General features: G+C 40.3%; 1 protein-coding gene across 5 annotated transcripts in view; it reads right to left on the bottom strand.

Annotated features, from left to right (window-relative positions):
• ctnnd2b (catenin (cadherin-associated protein), delta 2b) overlaps positions 1 to 24,916 on the bottom strand; it is a 178,199-nt gene that overhangs the window by 74,480 nt on the left and 78,803 nt on the right. For 4 of the 5 annotated variants that reach the window (XM_062993956.1, XM_062993958.1, XM_062993960.1 and 1 more), the window contains exons 4-7: positions 8,069 to 8,103; positions 7,065 to 7,181; positions 4,376 to 4,545; positions 67 to 562 (exon numbers count right to left, since the gene is read on the bottom strand). In XM_062993956.1, coding sequence (XP_062850026.1) covers positions 67 to 562; positions 4,376 to 4,545; positions 7,065 to 7,181; positions 8,069 to 8,103 — 818 coding nt within the window. The remainder of the gene's footprint in view (positions 1 to 66; positions 563 to 4,375; positions 4,546 to 7,064; positions 7,182 to 8,068; positions 8,104 to 24,916) is intronic. The other variant, XM_062993957.1, reaches the window with a different exon arrangement.

Below are 24,916 nucleotides of genomic sequence, written 5' to 3'. Positions count from 1 at the left end.
ACAGTGCTAGGCTAGCGCTAACACTGCCCGAGCTACGCTGCACTGTGTGTGTGTTCTTGGTCATACCTGCTAGACTGCCGGGTCTCTGCAGAGTGGCATTGGCGTAGAGCTCATGGGAGATCTTATACTGGTCAGAGGAGTGAAGCATGCGTTTGGCGGGCGACAGCGTGGCATAGCTGCCCACAGCCGAGCTTAGCTGGTGAAGTGGAGAGGAGCTGGAGTTGTTACCGTGCCCAGACGAAGCAGATGTGTTGCCTCCAGCTGCCATATTAATGGGAGAGCTGGTGCTGTAGGACTTGGCCAGGCGGCTGGGCGACTGCTTGGGTGAGGACACCCGCTGCAAAGTGGCATAACTGGGCATGTCTAAGGCTGAACCAAGCCTCTGGAGCTTAGAGGGTGAGCCCAGGGCCTGCATGGTAAGCGGAGAGCTCACACGCTGGGCTGGCAGGGTGGCACATGAGTAGTAGACAGAACGCTGATCATCTGGCAAGTTAAAGCTGCTGCCATGACTCTGGGCACCCCGGTCAGTGCCCACCAGCTGGCCTGCTCGGCTAGATGTCACCTGAAATAACAAGCAGTAAGATGTAATATATACAAAAGCATAATACAGTGGGGCCAAAAAGTATTTAGTCAGCCACTGATTGTGCAGGTTCTCCTACTTAGAAAGATGAGAGAGGTCTGTAATTTTCATCATAGGTACACTTCAACTATGAGAGACAAAATGAGAAGAAAAAAAATCTTTTTTTAAAGAATTTATTTGTAAATTATGGTGGAAAATAAGTATTTGGTCACCCACAAACAAGCAAGATTTCTGGCTCTCACAGACCTGTAACTTCTTCTTTAAGAAGCTCTTCTGTCCTCCACTCGTTACCTGTATTAATGGCACCTGTTTGACCTCGTTATCTGTATAAAAGACACCTGTCCACAGCCTCAAACAGTCAGACTCCAAACTCAACCATGGCCAAGACCAAAGAGCTGTCGAAGGACACCAGGAAGAAAATTGTAGACCTGCACCAGGCTGGGAAGAGTGAATCTACAACAGGCAAGCAGGTTGGTGTGAATAAATAAACTGTGGGAGCAATTGTAAGAAAATGGAAGACATACAAGACCATTGATAATCTCCCTCGATCTGGGGCCTCACGCAAGATCTCATCCCGTGGGGTCAAAATGATCATGAGAACGGTGAGAAAAAATCCCAGAACTACACGGAGGGACCTGATGAATGACCTGCAGAGAGCTGGGACCAAAGTAACAAAGGGACCATCAGTAACACACTACGCCGAGAGGGACTCAAATCCTGCAGTGCCAGGCGTGTCCCCCTGCTTAAGCCATTACATGTCCAGGCCCGTCTGAAGTTTGCCAGAGAGCATATGGATGATCCAGAAGAGGATCGGGAGAATATCATGTGGTCAGATGAAACCAAAATGGAACTTTTTGGTAAAAACTCAACTCGTCGTGTTTGGAGGAAGAAGAATGCTGAGTTGCATCCCAAGAACACCATACTGTGAAGCATGGGGGTGGAAACATCATGCTTTGGGGCTGTTTTTCTGCAAAGGGGACAGGACGACTGATCCGTGTTAAGGGAAGAATGAACGGGGCCATGTATCGTGAGATTTTAAGCCAAAACCTCCTTCCATCAGTGAGAGCATTGAAGATGGAACGTGGCTGGGTCTTCCAGCATGACAATGATCCCAAACACACCGCTCGGGCAACGAAGGAGTGGCTCCGTAAAAAGCATTTCAAGGTCCTGGAGTGGCCTAGCCAGTCTCCAGACCTCAACCCCATAGAAAATTTGTGGAGGGAGTTGAAAGTCCGTGTTGCCCAGCGACAGCCCCAAAACATCACTGCTCTAGAGGAGATCTGCATGGAGGAATGGGCCAAAATACCAGCTACAGTGTGTGCAAACCTGGTGAAGACTTACAGGAAACGTTTGACCTCGGTCATTGCCAACAAAGGTTATGTTACAAAGTATTGAGTTGAACTTTTGTTATTGACCAAATACTTATTTTCCACCATAATTTACAAATAAATTCTTTAAAAATCCTACAATGTGATTTCCTGGATTTTTTTTTCTCATTTTGTCTCTCATAGTTGAAGTGTACCCATGACCATTACAGACCTCTCTCATCTTTCTAAGTAGGAGAACGTGCACAATCAGTGGCTGACTAAATACTTTTTGGCCCCACTGTACTTATATTTTTAAAATATAATAAACACAAAAATTCTTTAATGAACACATGAGGTAAAAAGATACGGTTCATGTATTAGCATCTGTGGTATCTGCTGTTACTATATGAAGGGCTTTGTTTCTATGTATACTGGTATGATTTAAAACAGTACTATTTCATAGGGCAGTGACAGCTCAGTGGTTTAGGTATCAGACTAATAATCATAAGGTTTCCAGTTCAAACCCCAACATCGCCAGGTTGCCACTGCTGGGCCCCTAAGCAAGGCCCTTAAGCCTTATGCCAAGTTCACACTACATGACCTTCCAAGTTGCCAGATCGCTGTACAGTTCAAACAACACAACACTACACTATCTCCTGCAATTGGGAATCTTTAAGTGGGTGTGTATTTCACACTACACGACTGATCGGCGATAGGGGATTACACACTACACGATCTATCACCATGAGGAATTGCAGGCGAGTCTGTCCTGTCTCCCAAACTACGTTTTGTCACAAAAACACACGGAAGAAGTGACAAGGGGTTTAATGATACCACGTCCAAAAATGCATGTCAATAATAAGCGAGCAACCAAAGTTGTTTGTGCGCTGATGTGCAGAGTAAAAGCATGTAGGAAAAATAAATGAATCTGAGTGGATTGGGCTATGCGGCCAGCAGGGATTGTCTGTACTGTAGTGAGTTGGAGGTTAATAAATATTATTTGTAATGCAGGGTTGGTATTATGGTTTGGCATGGACGATAAGATCACAAATACTGTAAAGCTTGTGTGTGTGCCGATGTATTCTGATAGAAATCATATTATGCCTCTGTCCCACGTTTTTACACTCCTCCCCCAGGTTTCCCCTTACCCCGTATCCTGCGTTATAATTGGCTGTAGTTCGACATAGCACCTTACTCGCTGCTGCTCGCAATGCTTTTCACACTACAGGATTTTGAGTTGGCGATATTTAACATGCCAGATATTTTTCTCAAGTGGCGAGCCGCTCGGATCGAGTCATTGAACAGTTCACACAGTGATCAAGAGCAGAGTTTCGATCCCCGAAAGAACACCGAGTTGCTTCCGAGGTGCCACATCTAGCGACAACCAGTCAGCGAGCAAAAATCAGGTCAAAAATCGTGTAGTGTGAACTAGGCATTAGTTGCTCCAATTGTATTCAGTCATAATTGTAAGTCGCTTTGGATAAATGCTGCAAATGTAAATGTCATCACAGTAAGTCACAGTGTTCCATACATTAGCTTTACGTCATCCTTTGGAACCCTCCTATTGGTGGATTTTATCAGGCCTCACAGAACAGTCACATATAGTAAGAGTATAATATTTTGATCCAAAATTTCAGACACCACAAAGTGTCGCTTGTGTTCCAGCAGCTTCTAGTTTATGGCATATCTGTTTTTTAGTGGCTGCTGGATTACAAATGACCATCCTGACAAATTACCCTGTTGCATACAAGACCACTGTTCCATGCAGATCTACACAGATCTACACAGAGCTTTCCAGACTTTCTCACTATAATAATGCTTTTAGCTTTGTTTAGGGACCCTTCTCAAACATGCACGAAGGAGTCACTAGCGTTAGTTTATTAGAATCACTATGATAAACTAGTAGGCCACGCCGCAAAGTGAAATTGCATTATATAGTTTTAACCCATCAAAAGCAATGGACCCCTACAGGACATCAGCAGGTAAAACAATTTGGGAAGGACCATTCTCAGCACTACTGTGTCTGATAGACTCATACCAGAACAACACACACCATTATGTTAGTGTCATTGCAGAACTGGGAAAGGTCCATCACCCACCCAGGTATCAGCTGGTCACTGAGGGTCCTATGGGATTCTGTTTGATTGATGAATGTCATACAGGGGGTGATTAGGGGAACAGAGCAACAGATCGTCCGCAGTTGGTAATTGGATACCCACACTGTTCATCTGTATTTTTATGTATAGTAATAATCAATGTGTAAAATAATCAATGAATATACGTATCAGTTAGGTGTAGCTAATAAAGTGCGTGGAGAGTGAATAATTTATGTATTCATTTATTTGCAAGCAATTTGTCCTATTTTTAGAAAACCCAAATTAACTATCAAACTAATTAGAATTTTGTATAAGTAATGTAGATGTAGATTCTTCAGACAGACTGGCATAACAGCAATGCATTTACCATCATGTCAATGATTTTGTCATACCTGATTGTAGCTGTGCACAGCCCCTCCCACCTGAGCACCACGTGCTAGGGGTTGGGAGGTCGCCGGGTCGCCCAGGGCCAGGGTCTGGCTGCTATGGTAACCAGTTGGATAGGGAAAGGTGCCCTCCTGATTATTGAGCTGTAGAGCACTCTGGGACAGGATGCCTCCTCCTGAAAAGAAGGACATAAACATGTATAATGCAGGTGACCTCTCTTTGCTCTTTCCTAAACACACTCTATTTTCTCTCTTGTTTCTCTCGTCCTGCTTCGCTTCATGCATTCCATCACTCTCGCTTACAGGACGGGTGAACAGAGATGGATGGAGGGGGCATGTATAATTAATCAAGGCTCAAGTCATCGAGAATGGGGTCAGCAGGAGCAGAAATCACTTTTGTCTGTCCGCCTCTTTCTCCCAGACACAGAAGGAGACTGAATTGCTTGACTGGTTTTGAGTGGTAATGCTGATCCTAAGGCACAAACTGTGCCACTGAGCTTCTGCTCTGACAAAATGCATGCTTTTCAACCAACAGTCACCAGATAAAGCCAACAAGATCTGTCTGTTTTGTCAGAACAAGCACAGACAAGGCGAGACACCCTTCCTTACAGCTGCCATTACAGCCACTAGACGCTTTAGGCACAAATAATGAAGGTCAGTATAGTTTACCATCTTGAAGATACTCATAAATTCAGCACACAAACAACAGTGCACATTTATTTTTACTTCATTTTATTTTCTGTGCCATTTTTCCTGTTTGGGTGTTTCTAATTTCTCTTTTAAATGGTTCCCATTTAAACGAATTGTCTATAATTAACCTCACATTACTATCCTTTAAAGGCACATCTTATGGACACATGCCTGTACACATGACTTATAGTAAGGCTAATCACTAGTAACGGCTAGCGATGCACCCATCATGCATTGTGCCTATTGTGCAAGTCTCTGGAGGCAGTGTTATAATCTAGAGCTGTTACAATTAGTCAGGTCAAGGTTCAGCACTATTATGAGGCAATAAATAAAGTCAGCTGACTACCTGAATGACCCAAATGACCAGGTTATCCCATCAATGTTTTTTGTTCTTTGTTGATGGCATACTGATGGTACAGACACAGAACAACGATACCAAGTTTCATCAAGCTCAAACTGGTTTAGGGAACATGGGGAAATATTTTCACACAAAGGCTTTATGAAGTGGGTCGACTCTCCTGTCATCAATGCCAAATTAATATATTAACAGCAGACCTTCTGCTTCACGTGGAAACTCCGGGTTATATGTTAAAAACGGTCTGAACACCCCAACAGTACATGTTTGTACGCTGCCTTACAATAGTAACTAGGCTGTTGTTGGATGTTAGATGACCCTTAAATGACAAAACTGGTCAACTGTAGTATTTTAAGTGCTTGTAGTGGTCATACAGTGTAAGCTCTGAGTTTTATAAACATGTCATTAATCCTAGGTTGCTCCTCAGTTCGTACAAGACAGTTTGCATTGTGCTGGTCACCAGCTATTATCTCGGCTTGGTCTTTGTGGAGTATGCCTCTGTGCAGCTAACCTTCATATTTTACTGGCCCTGAATATTGATCTAAGCTATGTACAATGATAATGTATACAGTACTTTCTTTATTTATTTACTTATTAGGATTTTTATGTCATGTTTTACACACTTTGGTTACATTCATGACAGAAGTCATGGACAATTTTGTATCTCCAATTCACTTCACTTGCATGTCTTTCGACTGTGGGAGGAAACCGGAGCTTCCGAAGTAAACTCATGCAGACACAGGGAGAACATGCAAACTCCACACAGAAAGGACCCCAAATGAGGATCGAACCCAGGACCTTCTTGCAATGAGGCGACAACGCTACCCACTTTCTTTATACAAGCCTATAAAGATGGTCATTGGTCAATATGATAAAATATATGTAGCACCCCTAAGGGCTGTACATTACAGCTGTTAATTGATTTCAAAACTTTGATGATCATCATTTTCAAATTTATAACAAAATAGTAATAATATAATAAAATGTGTGTAGAGAAACTATCATAAAGCAGCCAAGTAGAAGTTATCCAACCATCCTTAGTCAACTAAAGAGACATTTGCTTAATCTTCAGGCATTTTAGTCCCACCGTGCTGCTCTGTATACATCTCTCTATTGACACGATCAGCCCGATCTATTCAGAGCAATGAATGCACATGTGATTACTTTTGAACGACAGTATTTAAAGCTTGATTTAGTTCCCCAAATTGTACCCATGAGGGTAGTGTCAATATCCCTTTTTCGGTCAAGTAGAGCAATTCACACATGCAGCTTCTGCTGTTCATAATGGGTCATGGCAGGTAGTGCTCAGTGCCAGGTGCCCTGAATACAGCAAAGGCCAAAGGACTCTCCCAGTGAAAGAAGGTGAATATCAACCGCAGAAGGAGCAGCCCTGAACTGTGAACACCTGCAAACCTTCATTATCTGCTTCTGCATCTGGCGGATTCAATTCTACCCCCATCACTCAATGTCAGGTCTTACTTTAAATGGTACATTGTGCCTGAATAGATTTATCAGTAGAAATCATGAGAGGTGAATGCACCTGGGACTTGTTCCACAGGTGTCACAGACAATGGTTCTTTACGTTCCTGGTCCTGCTAATCTACTGCTGTGCTACGCCTCGAATCATTACATAGAAGGTACTGTGCTCACTTTCACCTGTTGTAAACTCCTGTGAATCCAGAATGCCAGACTCTTGCAAAGATCTAATGCAGGAGTCCACCAGCTCCAGGCCAGTGGTCAGCTCTTCCTCTATGTCCTTCGGTCCATCTGTGGCGAAAAAGCAATAGACAAAAAAAGAAAATTATAAAAGTCATTTACATTTATGTAATTAAGTCATTGTCAAGTCATGTTTCATTTACTAAAGTGCAACAGGACAAAGAAGAGCAAGCTGAAAGTTAACCATATTTCTAAAATGTTAAAAACCATATATTGGTCAAAAATGTTTATAAGCCTTGGTGATGTATTGCAAGATTGAAAGATTTTGCAGAAATTCATAATTTTATCCAGACGCCACATTACTTTTGCACTGAACATACAAATTGGCCAGTAACGTGAGCATGCAGCTGAGCTACAGGTAATTCCCATTTCATATACATGATTATACACACATGTTCACAGTGGGGGTGACTCAAACACCTCACCTCCATAATCAGAAGGAGTGTCATCATAGATTTGGCCAGATAGTGTAACTGCTTCACAGAGGATCCTGGTAATTACATGATTAAGTGGACTAATTAATGTGCACCTTCATTGAACTTAACTGAGATTTGAACAGTCGACCACCCATCCGCTTTCATAAATAATGAAAGCATGCTGGCATTCAGCATCTCCACATTTCTAACCCTGTCTGATTTTCTGCAGAGCCTCCAAAGGCACTTTCCCGCTATAACTTAATCAATTCAGTCAGATGGGCCTGTATTTTTGGTTGACGAGTACAGTTCTGCAGTCATGTGACCCTGACAGATGGTGACAGCTGTCAGCACTTGGCTCCACGGAGCGCGCTCACTACTTCCGTAGTGTTCGGCAAGTCTGGAGCTATTAGTCACGCACAGCTTTTCATGACTCTCAGCACTGCTTTATTATGGTACATCAGGCAAAAACAGGGGATCTGATCTATCGCTTTGATTTTAGGATTTCGAAGTAATCTACTGTACCTTGGTTGTTCCAGCGAAACTTCTCATCAGCAGAACTGCAGAAGAAAATGAAAGAACGAGTTAGTTATGATGCAGAATAATCAAAATTACACAATGCATTAGATTTGTTTTAAGTTTCCCTTTTCACCACAGTTTTAACCTGGTCAGGGTTGTTGGGTTGGGTTTCCTTGGAAAACTGGGCACAAGGCAGGTATACACCCCCGCCCCACAAACGGCTGATAGCACCTGCTTTGATGGGCTAGCAGTAAAACTGATACCAATGTGGTTCGGTGTCCACACAAACAATGTACAGAGTATCTTCTCACAATGCGGGGTGAGCTTAGTGTGGGGTAATATTAATATGTCCTTGTGTAGGAACCCAACACTGGCAGGTGATAAGAAGTGGCCGCAGATTAAACACTTGTCGTCAGAGCAGGCGTGTGGTGATCCAGATCGGGGGTTGTGCAAGCAGCAATCAGGAATTAGATATGACTACAATGGGAGATAAAGTACTTGGATTTTTGTTATAATATGTGTAAAATTTGACTGATCTTGCAACGTCTGGATTTTTAGCACAAAAACAATTGTACATTGTGTTTTTTATTGAGCACATTCATTCTTGCTGGAAGGCCTCATAAAAGCTTTATTAATATTCCATGTAGCTGCAGATCAGACCTGTAAAGCAGTGAGAAATCAGATCATTCAGCCCATGCAACAGCATCTGAGTGTGGTCAGTGTATATACTCATTCTGTTGTTTATTACTCCTGTGTTTGGCTCAGTCATGTTACATCATTTAACTTTTATCAAGCTGTAGGTGACAAACTTAAATTTCTTATTACAACCTTTTACTGCAACATTCCCAGGTCCTGAGGCAGTCTCCAACCAATATGCCCCCTCCACCAGGCTTCTTAGTAGTGTGAAGCTCACATTAGTTTTCTCTCATGCAGCATGGCCGAGGTGTTCAACTATATACAGAAGATGTTGTGAAACATCCAGGTGGTCTTTTGGAAACGTGATTGTCTGGAGAGCAGTGATTTTCTCTGTGGTGTCTTATTATTAATAGTATTGTATTACATACATTAATGTATTACATACTTCTGTTTGCAGACAATTAGTCTCAGTGAGGTCTGTAGAAATGAATGTGGTCTTTTTTAGCTGTATGCGTCTTCTTCTAAGGTTCTGTGAAATGTGTTTTGATGGAGCCATGATTCACATGAACAGGCATTTGATGATATGAGCAGAATAAGAACCATGTTGTCTTTTTATAGGCCATCTTTAACCTCATCTCAGTCAAGAGAGTCAAACACCCTACTTTCAAATAAAATGTGACCTTACATCCTTCCATTAGTTAGCTGTTATTTCAAATACTTATAAGCAAATAAGCAGAATTGCGAATAAATTAATCAATGTCTTCACCAGAGACATAAAAAGTAGCCACTGTATAATTCCCATAACCCTGTCCTATAATACACAAAGTGTAATCACATCTCATTAAATGGATTATAATGCATAATGTGTATTTATAAAACAGTGCTGTTTTACTACACCCCACTTTTTGAAACATAACCACTGATAAATCAATGAAGACTGTTGGAGACTGAAAGAGTGATGACTATTATAGATCAGAAGGAAACGAGGGGTTGAAAAACAGAATGCGGCGGATCAATGCTTTGCAATGACAGCCTACAGGAAACGCAGTTTTAGCCCTTGAGCCATCAGGAGGTTAAACACTTGCTTAGTGTTTCCACTGTTATGCTACATCTGTTTAACCATTCTATAGATTTCTGTTCCACTGTTTTTGTTGAGTGTGAATTCCGGCTTCAAGCCTTTCTGTTACTGTGTGAAGGTCACGACTTACAGCAACAAAAACCAAAGCATGAGATTAGAAAGGCTACAGCACGTTATTCCCAGAACTCCAGCTATTTATCTCCAATTATACAGTGAACAATTCGCACACAGAGACTGCCTGCATGAAGAGATGAGCTACAAGAAAATCTCACTAATCATTCAGGCACCGAGTCTAATGAGCAAGCCAGCAGCATTACGATTGCTTATGCTACTGTGGCCCAACTTTTACTTTTATTTACATTTGTGGCATTTAGCAGACTCTTTTATCCAAAGCGACTTAAGATAAGATAAGATAAGATTCCTTTATTGATCCCCATGGGGGAAATTCAAGTGTTACAGCAGCTCCAGTACAGTGTAAGTATAGTAAGTAGAGTAAATAAAAGTAGAATAAAATAGAAAAATAAGGAAAGAAATTTGCTATGCAATGCAATTACTATTATACATCAGTATGGCAATTACTACAATATAATACAAACACTATATATTCTAATATATACATATGTGTAAATAATGAAACAGAGTCCAGTGCTGGGCAAAAGGGTAGGGGGGGGTCTTGAGTTATTGTTGGGGGGAAGCTGGCTCATCAGTGTGAGGACAGCCTGTGTATTCTGCTACTGTTATGCAGTCTGATGGCAGTTGGCACAAAAGAACGTCTGAAGCGCTCAGTCTTACTTTTCGGTGGAATTAGTCTATGACTAAAAGAACTACCCAGCCGCCATAGTTCTACATTGAGAGGGTGAGAAGGATTATTCAGGATGGCCCTGATTTTGTCCTTTGTTCTTCTCGCACATACCACCTCCAGACTGTCCAGCTGTAGACCCACCACAGAACTGGCTTTCCTGACCAGCTTATTTAGTTTGTTGGCATCTCCAGCCTTGATGCCACCACCCCAGCACACCACAGCAAAAAAGAGGGCTTGATACAATTTCAGCAATTAAGGCCTTGAATAGGCAACATTCTGCTTACTAGTCCAGTACCTCAACCACTGTCTTATTTATTGTGGAAAATTGGAAAAAGACACAATATTTTATTCCTACAAATATTTAACTTAACCCTAATCCAATCTAAACACCATAATTGCATCCAGTGAAATTAGACTGCTTATTGTTTGTTTGTTTATTAGGATTTTAATGTCATGTTTTACATTTTGGTTACATTCATGACAGGAACGGTAGTTATTAATTAGATTAAAAAGATTCATCAGTTCACACAAGTTTATATCGTCATGGACAATTTAGTATCTCCAATTCATCTCACTTGCATGTCTTTGGACTGTGGAAGGAAACCGAAGCACCCAGAGTAACCGGAGCACCTGGGGAAACCGGAGCAGCTGGGGATCGAACCCAGGACCTTCTACTGCTTATTGTAGAGTAAACTTTTTTTGTTTAATTTAAACAACATGGGGCTCATAATTAGATGGTATAGATGGCAGGGGTGTCTGACACCAGGTTGGCTTACCTGGCTAGGGTTTTAGACCATGTGCATTTTAATCTATTTAAGGGGTATTAATTAATAGACTGGTATTTGTAGGGCATTAGAATGATGATTAGAATGAGAAACAATTATTCAATCTATTAACTAATACAGAGTTGTTTGAACTGATCAACTGACCAAGATAAAGATATATTTTTTCTCTGATAGCAGTTGCCTATTCCAGGTTGACAATGTCTGCACCTACAGGACATCACGGCTAATTGAGTATAAAATGTATGTAAATCATATGCAATGAGTTTCAAAGTCACTGGATCTTGATCTAACCATGCATAGGAGATTTTGAACTGATGTCTTAGGCACCGCTATCTTTAAAACATTAAAGGAATTGGATTGGCACTCTGTTAGAATGTATTCCTGCCTTGCACCCAGTGTTTCGGGGGAAATCAGATCCATCACACCCCTGACCAGGATAAAGCTGTGATAAAAAAAAATTTAAAAAAAATACACAGACAGGACCCAGACCATCCCACCTGGGGATTGAACCCAGGACCTTCTTGCTGTGAGGCGACAGTGCTACCCAGTGTGCTTTTACCCATGACAAAAGACTCAAACAAATACAAAAATGTATTAAAACCCAATCAAGAAAAGAGAACAAAATGTCAAGTGTATTTCTGAAACATTATCTTTCAAAAATTGGCTCGTTTACTTGAGACTGAAACTTTTGCATGTGTTGTGGACAGGAATGCATATGTTGCATATTTACGTAAGTGATAACCAACAAGCATATTGCGTCCCATCAAAACATAAAACAGAAAACTAAGCTTCATATCAACAAGTCACACATGCTTTACTGATTAAAAAATATATTACAGTGAACATAGCAGTAATGTAGAACAGTAAGATAAACATATTATCACCTCGAACTAAACCAGTTCAGCATTCAGAACATAGATTTTATACAAAGCCAGAAGCGACCACTTTATTACAAGCGCTAGTTTTATTCTGGTTAGGGTCATAGCAGGCCCAGGTTCCCCTGGGAAACAGTGAGCACAAGGCAGCCATAATCTGGACAGGGTGACAATCCATTACAGGCCTTTAACCTGCCCACCCCTCCACCAGACACAGCCAATTATTAATAAGGTGCCTGTTTGTCTATCTGTATATGTTTGTGTAAATACCTGGCTGGATAATATCAAACCAGTAAATGCAGATTTCAGCAGAGTTGAGCTAGCACAATAGACTGCGGCATCACACAAGCGCCCTGGCGACACGGTGGCTCAGTGGGTAGCACTGTCGCCTCACAGCAACTGCAGAGCTGACACCATACTAACACAAGCTGGCTTCACTGTTAGTGATTTTAATGCCTGATATTTCTGCATAAAATGTTCCTGATTAGATTAGAACAGGGGTGGGCAAACTTTTCGGCTCAAGGGCCACACTGGGTTTTAAAAATTGACAGACGGGCCGGGTGGGTGCGAAGGTGGGGTTTTGGAACTAATTTATTTTCATGATAAAAGGATGAATTTTTGAATATAAGTGAAATGTCAGGCTCATTCCATTATGTGCACATTTACACGTGTGAATGTGATTATTTAATCTTTGTTTCTACCTGGTGTATCGCCGTCTAAACAAAACCAATTCAGCTTTTAAAGCAGCACTTTCGACATACGTTAATGGTCTATGTGTGACGTTTTAAACCAGCCAAGTGGTTAGATCACGCTGGCGTAATAGGCGACTCCAGAGGGGTAGTAGGGCTCAGTGCGATGGCAAATGTGACAAATGTATAGACTCGATAGACTCGGCTTTAGCAAAGGTCTAGTGGAATCAATTGAAACGCAGGATATTGCAGGAAAAAGGTGAAATGAATGCGGTTTAAGAACAATCTTGGAAATACCCAGCGGGCCAGATTAAACAGTCTAACGGGTCGTATGTGGCCCGCAGGCCGTAGTTTGCCCACCACTGGATTATGAATAAATCTCCTACTGCAGGTTGTAAACATGGTGGGGGTGGGTAAGAGTTTTTTAATCTGCGTTCTACTCTGTACAGACTGTAGCCCTGATTTGGCATCAGCTGTTGGAAATAACTTTAAACTAGACATTTACATTTTAGGCATTTAGTAGATGCTCTTATCCATAGCGACTTACAGAAGTGCTTCCATAGTGAACATTTCATTACTCTAGTTTAAGTAAACAACAGTCCAAGAACACAAGTCTGCTAAAACCTAAAACCAAAGTTGTTGTTTTTTTTTTTTTATTAAAAAGAGCATTAGTAAGTAAGTACAAGTCAGCTTAAGTGCTTAGTAAAGAGGTGATGAAGGTTTTTAATCGTTTTTAAAGACAGCAAGAGACTCAGATGTTCGGACAGACAGAGAAAGTTCGTTCCACCACTTGGATGCCAGTACAGAGACATTTTTAACCCACAGCAATGAATTTTGTTGGTTATTGGTAAACCGATTAATCCAAAGTAGTGCTCTGAAAATCACGAGTTAAGCTCAACCAAGTTGCCACTGTTGGGACACTGAGCAAATAAATGATGTAGACCTAAATGTAATAGTTGTGGATTAAACTCTTCCAGTGTCGTTGTGGGTTTTAGAAAAACACAGCAGGCACAGACAGATACATAAAGTGTATCTATGAGTGTGTGCCGTGGAGTGTATGAGGGATGAGACATGACAGACAGAAGTCTGAATAAGAGTAAAGTGCACTATGACAGGCCAGAGCAAAGCTGAAAATGTCTTTTGTCTTATGTCCGCATGTGAATGAAAGAAGATATGAAGAGATAAGGGGGAGAGGGACAGGAAGACAGAGAGAGTCAGGTCCAACTCTGCTGGGGGTCATCGGGTCATTCACAACCGAAAAGAAAAAGACAACAATAGAGAACGCTGTGGGCTAAAACAGCATCACTACAAAAAGTGGCTTTTGATTCCAAACACAATAAGACAAGCGCTAGTTTTATTCTGGTTAGGGTCATAGCAGGCCCAGGTTCCCCTGGGAAACAGTGAGCACAAGGCAGCCATAATCTGGACAGGGTGACAATCCATTACAGGCCTTTAAGCCGCCCACCCCTCCACCAGACACAGCCAATTATTAATAAGGTGCCTGTTTGTCTATCTGTATATGTTTGTGTAAATACCTGGCTGGATAATATCAAACCAGTAAATGCAGATTTCAGCAGAGTTGAGCTAGCACAATAGACTGCTGCATCACACAAGCGCCCTGGCTACACGGTGGCTCAGTGGGTAGCACTGTCGCCTCACAGCAACTGCAGAGCTGACACCATACTAACACAAGTGGCTTCACTGTTAGTGATTTTAATGCCTGATATTTCTGCATAAAATGTTCCTGATTAGATTAGAACAGGGGTGGGCAAACTTTTCGGCTCAAGGGCCACACTGGGTTTTAAAAATTGACAGACGGGCCGGGTGGGTGCGAAGGTGGGGTTTTGGAACTAATTTATTTTCATGATAAAAGGATGAATTTTTGAATATAAGTGAAATGTCAGGCTCATTCCATTATGTGCACATTTACACGTGTGAATGTGATTATTTAATCTTTGTTTCTACCTGGTGTATCGCCGTCTAAACAAAACCAATTCAGCTTTTGATTCCAAACACAATAAGACAGAAAATAGACCTGAATGGCTCATTTTAAACATTTCTAGTATCTAGTATTTTTTAGTTGAAGCTAAAAGTTTACTTATATGAGCATATATACATCACAGCAGTTCCATGATTTTAATGGTTTTTGCAAACCTTTTATAGAACTCAATCCTTTAAACATATGCTATACTTTCACAGGTTTATTGTGGGTTTTCTTAATTCCTACAGCTGCCATTATACCATTACACACAGGACTAGTTTTTAGCCAAAGTAGGGAAGAAAATCTGAAGTGTTACCCTATGCTCAGAGGACGCTTTGTCCATATGGTCTGATGTGATTTTGAAACTACTTCGGAAATTAAAAACAAAAAAAACTTTTCAGCAGAATACTCATGATTACCATTATCGTGGTCATGAGCATGGCAGCTCAGAAATGAGGGTACTTGGACTATTTATCAGAACGCTGCTAGTTCGAGCCAAACATTGCCTAGTTGGACCCCTGAGCAAGGCCTTTAACCCTCAATTGCTGGCACTGTACAGAGTCACAATTGTTATTGTAAGTCTTCTTTTTTGCACAGTAAAGTTTTAAGTGGCATTTGTGCATGTAACTCTGTATTGTAGTGCTTGACAAAGGTTTGCCAAAGTAATCCCCTGCTCATGTGGTTTTATCAGCTATTGTTGAGTGGCGGTTCTTGATGCAGAGCCGTCTGAGGGAACATAGATCATGGGCATTCAGCTTAAGCTTGCGCCATTTGTCTTTATGCAATAAAATTCTTCTCGATTCCTTGAATCATTTAATGATATTATGCACTGTAGAGGGAGAAATATGCAAATCCCTTCCAATCTTTCTTTGAGGTACATTGTTTTTAAGCATTTGAATCATTTTCTCACACATTTGTTGACAAACTGGAGATCCTCTGATCATGAGGCCTTTCCTGGATGCTGCTTTTGTTCCAAACAATGATTACAATCACCTGTTGACATCACCTGTTTGTCACATCATTAAGTAGTTTTTTCACTGCATTACTAGCCCTAATTTACCCCCGTACCAACTTTTACTTGGAATGTGTTGCAGGCCTGAAATGCAGGAATGGAGGTTTATTAACAAATGAAATGAAGTTGAGCAGACAAAACATGAAATATCTCAGATTCAAACTGTCTGCAATCAAGTAAAAGTCAAAGTAAATGTAAGGAACATTTTTATTTTATTTGCATTTTCCATACTGTCCCAACTTTTTCTGATTTGGGGTTGTAGTTTAAAACAAGAAGCTCTGCAGTGTCGTCACTGCAGTGATAAAAAATGAAAAGGAAGTGGGTTAATGAAACTTTGTTTGCTGCAATTAATCTTATTAAAGAGATATGAAGCAACAACCAATTCCTGGATTGGAAAACGTGAATTGCAATTTAAAATCTAAACACAGTGTCCTGGGTTTGTAACTGACTAGACACCATGCTGAACGCTGTGGTTCTAATTTATTATAAAAAAAAAAACAGTTCAGGGTTGTTTGAATCAAAGAGAACAATTTTCTTTCCTCCATGACTGTGCTTAGCTTCTGACTACGTCATATAAACAGTTTGCGTCACTGTGTCTTGCATTTTGATCCATTTTGCTGCTGACCCTTTTAAATCAGATTAAAGTAGTTAAAAAACAAGCATCAGAGCAGTAAATATGCTCAGTACATGACGCACAGCGGCAACATTGGCGAAGTGGCCTCACTCCTGCAGCCTAACATTTGCTAACAATCTCACATTCACACCAGACTCCAAAAACTTCAGTATTTACTTTTTTTTACTACTGAGTAGTAAATCTTGAACATTTGTTTTGCATTTTCCCCCAATTTTCCTCCCAATCTAGTTGTGTCCAATTACCCTGATTGTATTACGCTTCCCTGATGCTAACCTCCACTCCTGTCTGAGGAGAGCCGCAACTGACACACATGCGCACATCGACACATGCGCAGTAGCCGACTTCATCTTTTCACCTGCACGAAGCAAGTTCATATGCGGATCAGCTTTGTGTACAGAGAGCCACACCCTGATCCCATTATTCCTCGTCTCTGTGCAGGCGCCATTAATCAGCCAGCAGAGGTTGTAATTGCATCAGTTGTGAGGAATCTCCTGTAGAAGCCCAGCCTGGCGGTAGCAGAGCTAAGATTCAAACTGACAAGCTTGAGATGTCTGGTGTGCTAGCGTATTTTACCGCTGCACCACCTGAGCACCCTCATCTTTAAAAAATATTTAAGGAAATGTATTTGTGTCACATGTATGTATCAGGCACACAGCTCACACGATGGTGGCATGGTGGCTAAGTGGGTAGCACTGTCGCCTCACAGCAAGAAGGTCCTGGGTTCGATCCCCAGATGGGGCGGTCCAGGTCCTTTCTGTGTGGAGTTTGCATGTTCTCCCCGTGTCCGAGCGGGTTTCCTCTGGGTTCTCCGGTTTCCTCCCACAGTCCAAAGACATGCAAGTGAGGTGAATTGGAGATACTAAATTGCCCATGACTGTGTTCGATATAACCTTGTGAACTGATGAACCTTGTGTAATGAGTAACTACCGTTTCCTGTCATGAATGTAACCAAAGTGTAAAACATGACATTAAAATCCTAATAAACAAACAAACAGCTCACATGAACAGAATGGTCTGTAAAAACCTTGTTTAGCACAACCTCTTAGCAAAATCTCTTCTGATTTGTATGTTTAAACCAGGCCACACTAAAGCATCATTTACAGCAGCCATAACACCTAATACAGCATGTAAAAAGAATTCCTTCAATAGTGCTAATGAAAGTTGATAAGTGCTGATCTATTCAAAACAGAGCCACGCCACCCATTAGCCAGCACTGAAACATGAGGAAAGACTCGTCGTAGTACTTGCTGCTAATGTGAGCGAGCTAAATGTAGACACTGCTTTACCAAAAAGCATGCGAGCAGAACACATAAATACAACCATCTGATCAGCACAATGACTTCAAATTCATAAAGCAGGCTTAGGTTTCTCAAACAGAAAACCATATGTGCTAACGCACCACCCTACTGCATGAAATAAGACCATGATTAATGCATAATCAAAATATTAGTGGAATCAATTTCAGTTTTTCTATAAATGAGAAGAATTGAGAAGAAATATTAAGCAGGTGGAATACAATATGAACAATAACATTCACGTGGCAGAGAAATCAGGGAGGGAGAAAGAGCACTGAAAAAAGAATAAAGAATACATGCAGAAGAAAATCATGATTTTTCAGGGATAGAAAATGCCTGTGCAGCTTTTTAAGGGACACTCAGACCTAATAATGAAAACAAAAAAATACAACCATCTGTTGCAAACTTGCCCCATGTACTTTTACAGTTATGATGCCTTTTTTTAAAGCCAAACTGCCTGTTGGATAAGGAACTTCTTGGATGTACTTATGCAAAGGGCTGGGCGATATGACTAAAAAACGTATATCTCAATATGCTTTTGAGAAGTGGCGATATACGATATGATGTGATATCATTTAAATTTAACAAAGTGCAATGGCAGACCACTGCCCGTATTTATATTTTGTATTATTACAACAAACCAGCAGAATCTCACAATTACATTTCTGCTGTATATTTTACTTCAGTAAAAAAAAAAATCCCGAAAAAGTTCTATATTTGATAATGCTTTACTATCATCGCAAAATGAAAGCACACGGTAAACAGCAGCACCATGACCCAGAACAACCACACAGCAGCATACAATTATAACCAGTGCTTACCTGAGCTTCTCTTCTTCAAATTGAAACCAAATCTATATCCGTGTGTTGTTCCATTAGGCATATAATATACTTTTTGTAAATGTTTACCTTTATGTTCCCAGCATATTTCCAAAATATTTACTGCACAAAACTCTACTCTGTTGTGCATCATCCCTCCGGAAGCCGAACCATTTCTATTCAAATGAACCATGCACCGTCTTTTTTTGTATTAAATCTTCGCAGCAAAGTACATTTTTTTTCATAGTTGCCGGACTTATAACGTTATTAACGAGGTAGACATGCATGAGCTTAATGAACGTGGGGAAAATTATCGATATATTTCGATATACCGCCCAGCCCAACTTATGCACAGCAATATTTAGCCAGCTTGTACCAGAAAGCCCTAAGCCAACAAAAGGAGCAAAAAAACACAGGTGGATTTCAAACATCGTGTAACATCGCAAATTTTCAGAAAAGATTATTTAAGGTTTATAAACTGAAATGATCTTTTACAGTCCTGAACTTTTCCCCCACAGTTTTTGAAGAAAAAATTAATGAGTTTTTCATTTTCTTGTAGCTCTATTTAACTGACAAAAAACACTTAAAATTTTATGCCTGCAAAAAACTAAAAAGGTGAGACAGAGGCATGTTTACCAAGATGGCAGTTTTGCAAGATCAATTTTACTCCATTCTTGCTTGATACGAGACTTTAGCTGCTCAATAGTCAGTGGTCACTGTGGTCTGATTCTCCTCTTTATGCTGCATCTTATATTTTCAACAGGAGATCTGGACTGCAGGCAGACCAGTCAAGCAGACGCACTCTGTGTCTACGAAGCTACGCTGTTGTGGCACCTACAGAATGACGCCTGGTATGGTCTTGCTAAAATAACCATGGACTTCCAAAGAAAATAAGTGGCCCTGATGGCAGTAGATATCTCTCCAAAATCCCAGTACATTCTGTGTCGATACCTTCACTCTTGTGCAAGTCACCAATGCCATGAGCGCTGATGAACCACAATAATATAACAAACATTGGCTTTTGCATGTTGGCTTTTCACTGCTAACAGTCTGAATGGTCCTTTACACGTTTGTCATGAAGACATTGTTGTCTGTTTTTTTTCCAAAAAAAATGTTGAATCACAAATTTCGGAGTTACTGATTCTTGTTTTTATAGCTATTTACAAAATATTCCAGCTTCTGTGGAAATTGGGTTTGTGAGGTCTTTTTTTCCACTTAATATCAAACTAGTGATCGTTCCAAAGATTTATTTAAATTCACATTCATAGTGCAATGTTACATGCAGTGTGACATTTTAAATTCTTTCTGCCATATGACAATGCTTACAAATTACAAAGTTAATTATACTGTGTATTTGCAGCACATTTTATTTGTATTCTTTATGGTCGAGGTTGATGGTGTTTGTTAGCTGATGTCTTTACCTAAGTCACAGCTTGTGTGCACACACTTTCCAGCTGTATGTAATAGTTGGTAACTATTATGTAATGATGATAAAGATTAACTCTAATGCCCCTTTTTTCAGTGCATGGTACCCTACGGTACAGTTTGTTCAGTGTTTGATGGTTGGTCAGAACACTTAGTCCATGCACATTCATCTCACGACTTTTCCAGACATCTTTCGAAAAATGACACCAAAATGCAACTCGGCACATGTCACCACCCCACAGTGATGATCAGTTTGACATACTTTCTCTGTGGGAAGCTATCAAGCAACTAAGCACAACCATTCCTCTCAGTATGTGCTGCTGACTCCTTTCATTTATTTCTCATGTTTTCCCACCACTTTATCCTGGTCAGAGTCTAGGTGGGTCTAGGAATCACTAAACGCAAAACCCATGTCCCCCCTTCCCAGCCAATCACGTCCAGCTGACTGAATCTCTGGGGATTTGAACACTGAATCCCAGCGGTAGTGGGCAAGCATGATTTACAGCTGTGCCACCTGTGCACCCCCTGCCCTCTCTGCTGCTGACTGTTCTGCAAATTATACACACCACTGAATCCCAGTTTCTAATGTGATAACGAGCCATTTTATACTTATGGCAGCAGCATATTTATTAAGTAGTTTAGACGTAAGACCATGTCATTGCAACACGACATTCTCTAGAAGTTAAACACACATAATTCTGTAAGAATCCACTGATTTTGTTTCCCTTAAGGTAAGGCCCAGCTCAAACCATAAAAAACAGTCAACATTTTTTGGCCACAATGTGAAGGGCATTTCATGACTCCAATGCAGATGTACCTTATTCCATTTAAGCTAAAGCTTTGTCCTACACATGGTGATCTTAGGACTGCTCCTGGCTGCTTGGCAATGGAAACCCATTCTGCCAAGCTTTTGATGTGTAAGAATATGTGTAGGAACTGATGACTTTTACATGCAACAAATTTCAGCCTGTGCCACCACAAAGCTGTCGTTGGTCCTACACGTTTCAGCTTTAAAATAACTCTCAGTTGACTAAGAAGACTTTAACAAACCAGAAATCTGAACAGACTGGTATAATAAAAGCTGAATCTGTATCAGAAACTTTTTTTGCCTACTCACTCAAACCCCTACCTAACTTCTGTATTTTAAACAAATCTAAAGTTAACAAACACAACCCTGATCATCAACGACATACAAGGGTACATACAACACACATGTAGAGAAAACTTGGTTATTGTAAGGGGTGATTAAGAATTAATGTGTGGGGATGAAACACATGAACTCACTCATTTAGGTGGGGTGCCCACATGCATTTGACTATTTAGTGTATTTACTTAAAGCTAGTTTGTATTCTTTACCAGTAATTATTAGTAAAAATGTGGTTAAAGTGATGCTTTTAATGACTCCCAACATCCTTTTACACATTTTCCTCTGTGAAACCCAAGACTCTGTTGTCTGACCTTTTCCATTTTTCTGACAGTCTCTGCGGAGGAGATGCTGGGATTTTCTCTGTCTGTATGGCTGTCTAGCAGACAGACTGGACTCATATCAGTCCAGTTAAACCAAAAATCACACAAACTGAGCCAGACTTTCATCATCTTGTCTTAATCCTAACAGACTGGCTGCCAAATCAATATGCTTCTGCTTCTCTTTTACTGTATATCAGGCGCTTAGTATGAGTCAGGCGGTGTGGCAGACAGTCTTAATAAGCCTAATTTCCAGCACCAAACAGAGAGTGCAGACACCCTGGGGTACACCAGCAAACAGGGGAGGCTTTTCTTTGCTTTTATTATTCCTAACATCCACTGTAAGACTTTAAACGCTGCAGTCTTTATCCTTGTCACTTCCTCGGATCAAAAGAAAAAAGGCTGTGGTGTTTAAAATTCCGGTTTTGACTGCGTTATGAGAATAGCAGTGTGTATGGGTATGATTGTGTGCACAGTTTGTTTTCCAGTGCAACCATACACTTTAAATATGGCTTTAGACATCGTACACATTAGCAAAAAGAATGTATTTATTAACAGAAACAAACAAAATTATAAAAAACTTGAAAATTCTAAACATAAATCAAGTTCAAGACATTAAATAAAAATTCTGAGACACTGGGTTAACATATACTTGCAAGACAAGAGCTACAGATCTATAACAAAGACGTAAACATCCCTGTCAGTACAAAAGCTTCAAAAATCTACAAGTGGAAAGTTTATAGAACCATAAGTAATCATTCCGGGATAGATGCACCATGCAAGAATTCCCCATGTGCCCTCAGATAATGATATGGAAAGTAAGAGTCAGGTCAGCAGTCAATCAAACACAGTTGCAGGATGACCTGAAATCAGGTGGATCAACAGTTTTCTTCTGTACACAGTGATGCTTATCTCAAATTTGCACACAAACACGTTAAACATAAATAAAACTGATACAACTAATAAAAATGAGCTGTACATGTTAAAACTTAAAGCATAGCAGATCCTAAGAACACTAGACCCAGCATGATGCGAGTCAAGCATAATATGGACTGTAGTAGCCCAGTGGCTAAGGTAGTGGACCAGTAATCAGAAGGCAGTTTGGCCCTTAAACAAGGCCCTTAACCTACGTTTGCTTGCACTGTAATAAGCTGCTTTGAATAAAAGCATCTGATAAATACCATAAATCTTAATGTACACAGGACTTCTTCACTGCAAACAATAATGGGGCATTACATACTGTCAAAATGAACACAAATAGAGCCATATATCAGGACATATAAAAAAGAATTAAATCTGGCCAGTTACAGCCATAATTATCTTCATTCTTTATAATATTATAATCAATTAAACCATTTGCAGCTACAGATGTTTCTTTTTATAATACAAACACTTTTAATGACTCAATTAAGAATCATAAAAATACGGCCCTCAGCTTCACACCATAACTGTTATACTATACAAATCTAAAAATAAATCCGGATGAAAAAATATATGTTGGAGAAAAATGTTAATTTACACTAGAAGTATTAATACATAATCTAATACTACTTAGAACGTGTAGATATATTTAGAGCATGACTGCCACTCGTCATATTCCAATATTCCAAGAATACTGCTACAATGGAATGTTACTGAAAAGTGGTGTACATGACAAGAAGTGAATCAATTGCATTGTATGCTCTAGCTAAGAACTCTTTGTTAATGGTAGAATCTTCCCCTCTCCTACAAGGTCACTGATGGAAGTATAAAGGGTGATTATTTTCTTTCCTTCTTATTGCACTCTCCAAACTCCCATGTGAAACTGTCAGTGCAATCCTTCTCTGCAGACAAGAATGAAACTCTTTTTCTACTCATAACCATAGTCTCTGAGGTACTTCATTAAGGGTTTTTCCACTACAATGTATATCCTGAAGAGAGTTACCTGAGTGTCCTCTACTGTCAAGCATTTGGACCACACCGTGTTTATGAGCATCCAAACCTCATAGTGCAACCACTATGAACCTCCATGTATCATCTGAGCATAAAGATGCCAGTACTGTTCATGGTGTGTTGTAAAAGTGACATTTAAGAGACAAAGAATGGCATCCACTATAATTACATTTTAGACTTCAAAACCCCTTTTTCTTTTTAGTTAGAGTTTAGACACATTGGCTTTGCAGAACTTCGACTTTAAAAAAAGCCAACTTGCAGTGCAAAATGCTCATTTTACTTCAAAATTAAAGCTATTCACATCAATCTTAGCTTCTGTATGACTGATTTCTATCATGCAAAGAGCACAGGCATAAATACAGGCGTAAAATATAAACAGTGATATGCAGAGAATTTTGGATTTGGTTAAATCATTACAAACTCACACATATTAAATGAAAACTACAGCAGTTTAAATGAAATGAAATGAAAATGACTTTAAATGAAATAACATATTTTGGCATAAATAGTGGTGGAAAAGGAAAAATGGTGAAGCAGTTCACCTTTACTCTGCAACAACCTGTTCCTGTTTTGTTATTCCAGTCAGGCACTGCACAAAAGCACTGGGCGCAAAGTGGGAATACACACAGAGCAGCACAAACTCAGCCAATCACTTATTCACACCTAGGGGCACTTTCTGGGCCCATCCCCCTCCTGGATATTTTGGGAGGTGAGATGAAAGCAAAGTACCTAGAGAAAACCATGCAGACACAGGTTGAACATGTAAAATTCCTTACAGACAGTGGCAGAATCAAATACTCAGGATTTCATCTGACTTTAAATGCAAACCCCATTTCCATAAAAGGTGAAATGTTTATTAACATGCAGTGATTTGTTTATTCACTTCAATCTTTATTCAGTGGAAAGAAAGGATGTGCCGTGTTTACACTGTTCAACTTCATTGTATTTTTTTAATTAAAATCCCAATTTATGTCTCCACAACAATGATACCATCACTCATATGCAATATGAAAGGTGTATACCATGATATTGCACCTTTTACTGATAACAGTTTAAATGGTCCTTTTTACCTTTTAACTTTCAGCCTGCATTTCTCGATCCAGTGGACTGTGTTAAGTGACTGGGGTTTTTAATAGTAGTCCTATTTATCATAGTAGCAAGAGGGTTTCTTGTGAAAAGCCAGCTGAGGACTCAAAAGGCTATGCATATACAACAGTGGTTTTCTGGTCTTGCCTTTCACAGACTGAAAATTCTCTGGATTCCTTTAGTCTTTTTACAATATCACGATTCTCTCCTGAAGTTTTTTTTTCCCCCTTTTTCTCCCACTTTAGCGCATCCAGTTTCTGCCCGTCAATCATCCTCTCACTAATGCTGGTCCCTGCTCCTGATTGGGGAGGACGAGGCTGCTCCACGCCCCCTCCGACACGT

Source organism: Trichomycterus rosablanca, chromosome 4, assembly GCF_030014385.1.
Source record: "Trichomycterus rosablanca isolate fTriRos1 chromosome 4, fTriRos1.hap1, whole genome shotgun sequence".
Taxonomy (NCBI): Eukaryota; Metazoa; Chordata; class Actinopteri; order Siluriformes; family Trichomycteridae; genus Trichomycterus; species Trichomycterus rosablanca.
Note: the sequence above shows the minus strand (reverse complement) of the source record. Positions and strands in the feature narration are given on the sequence as shown.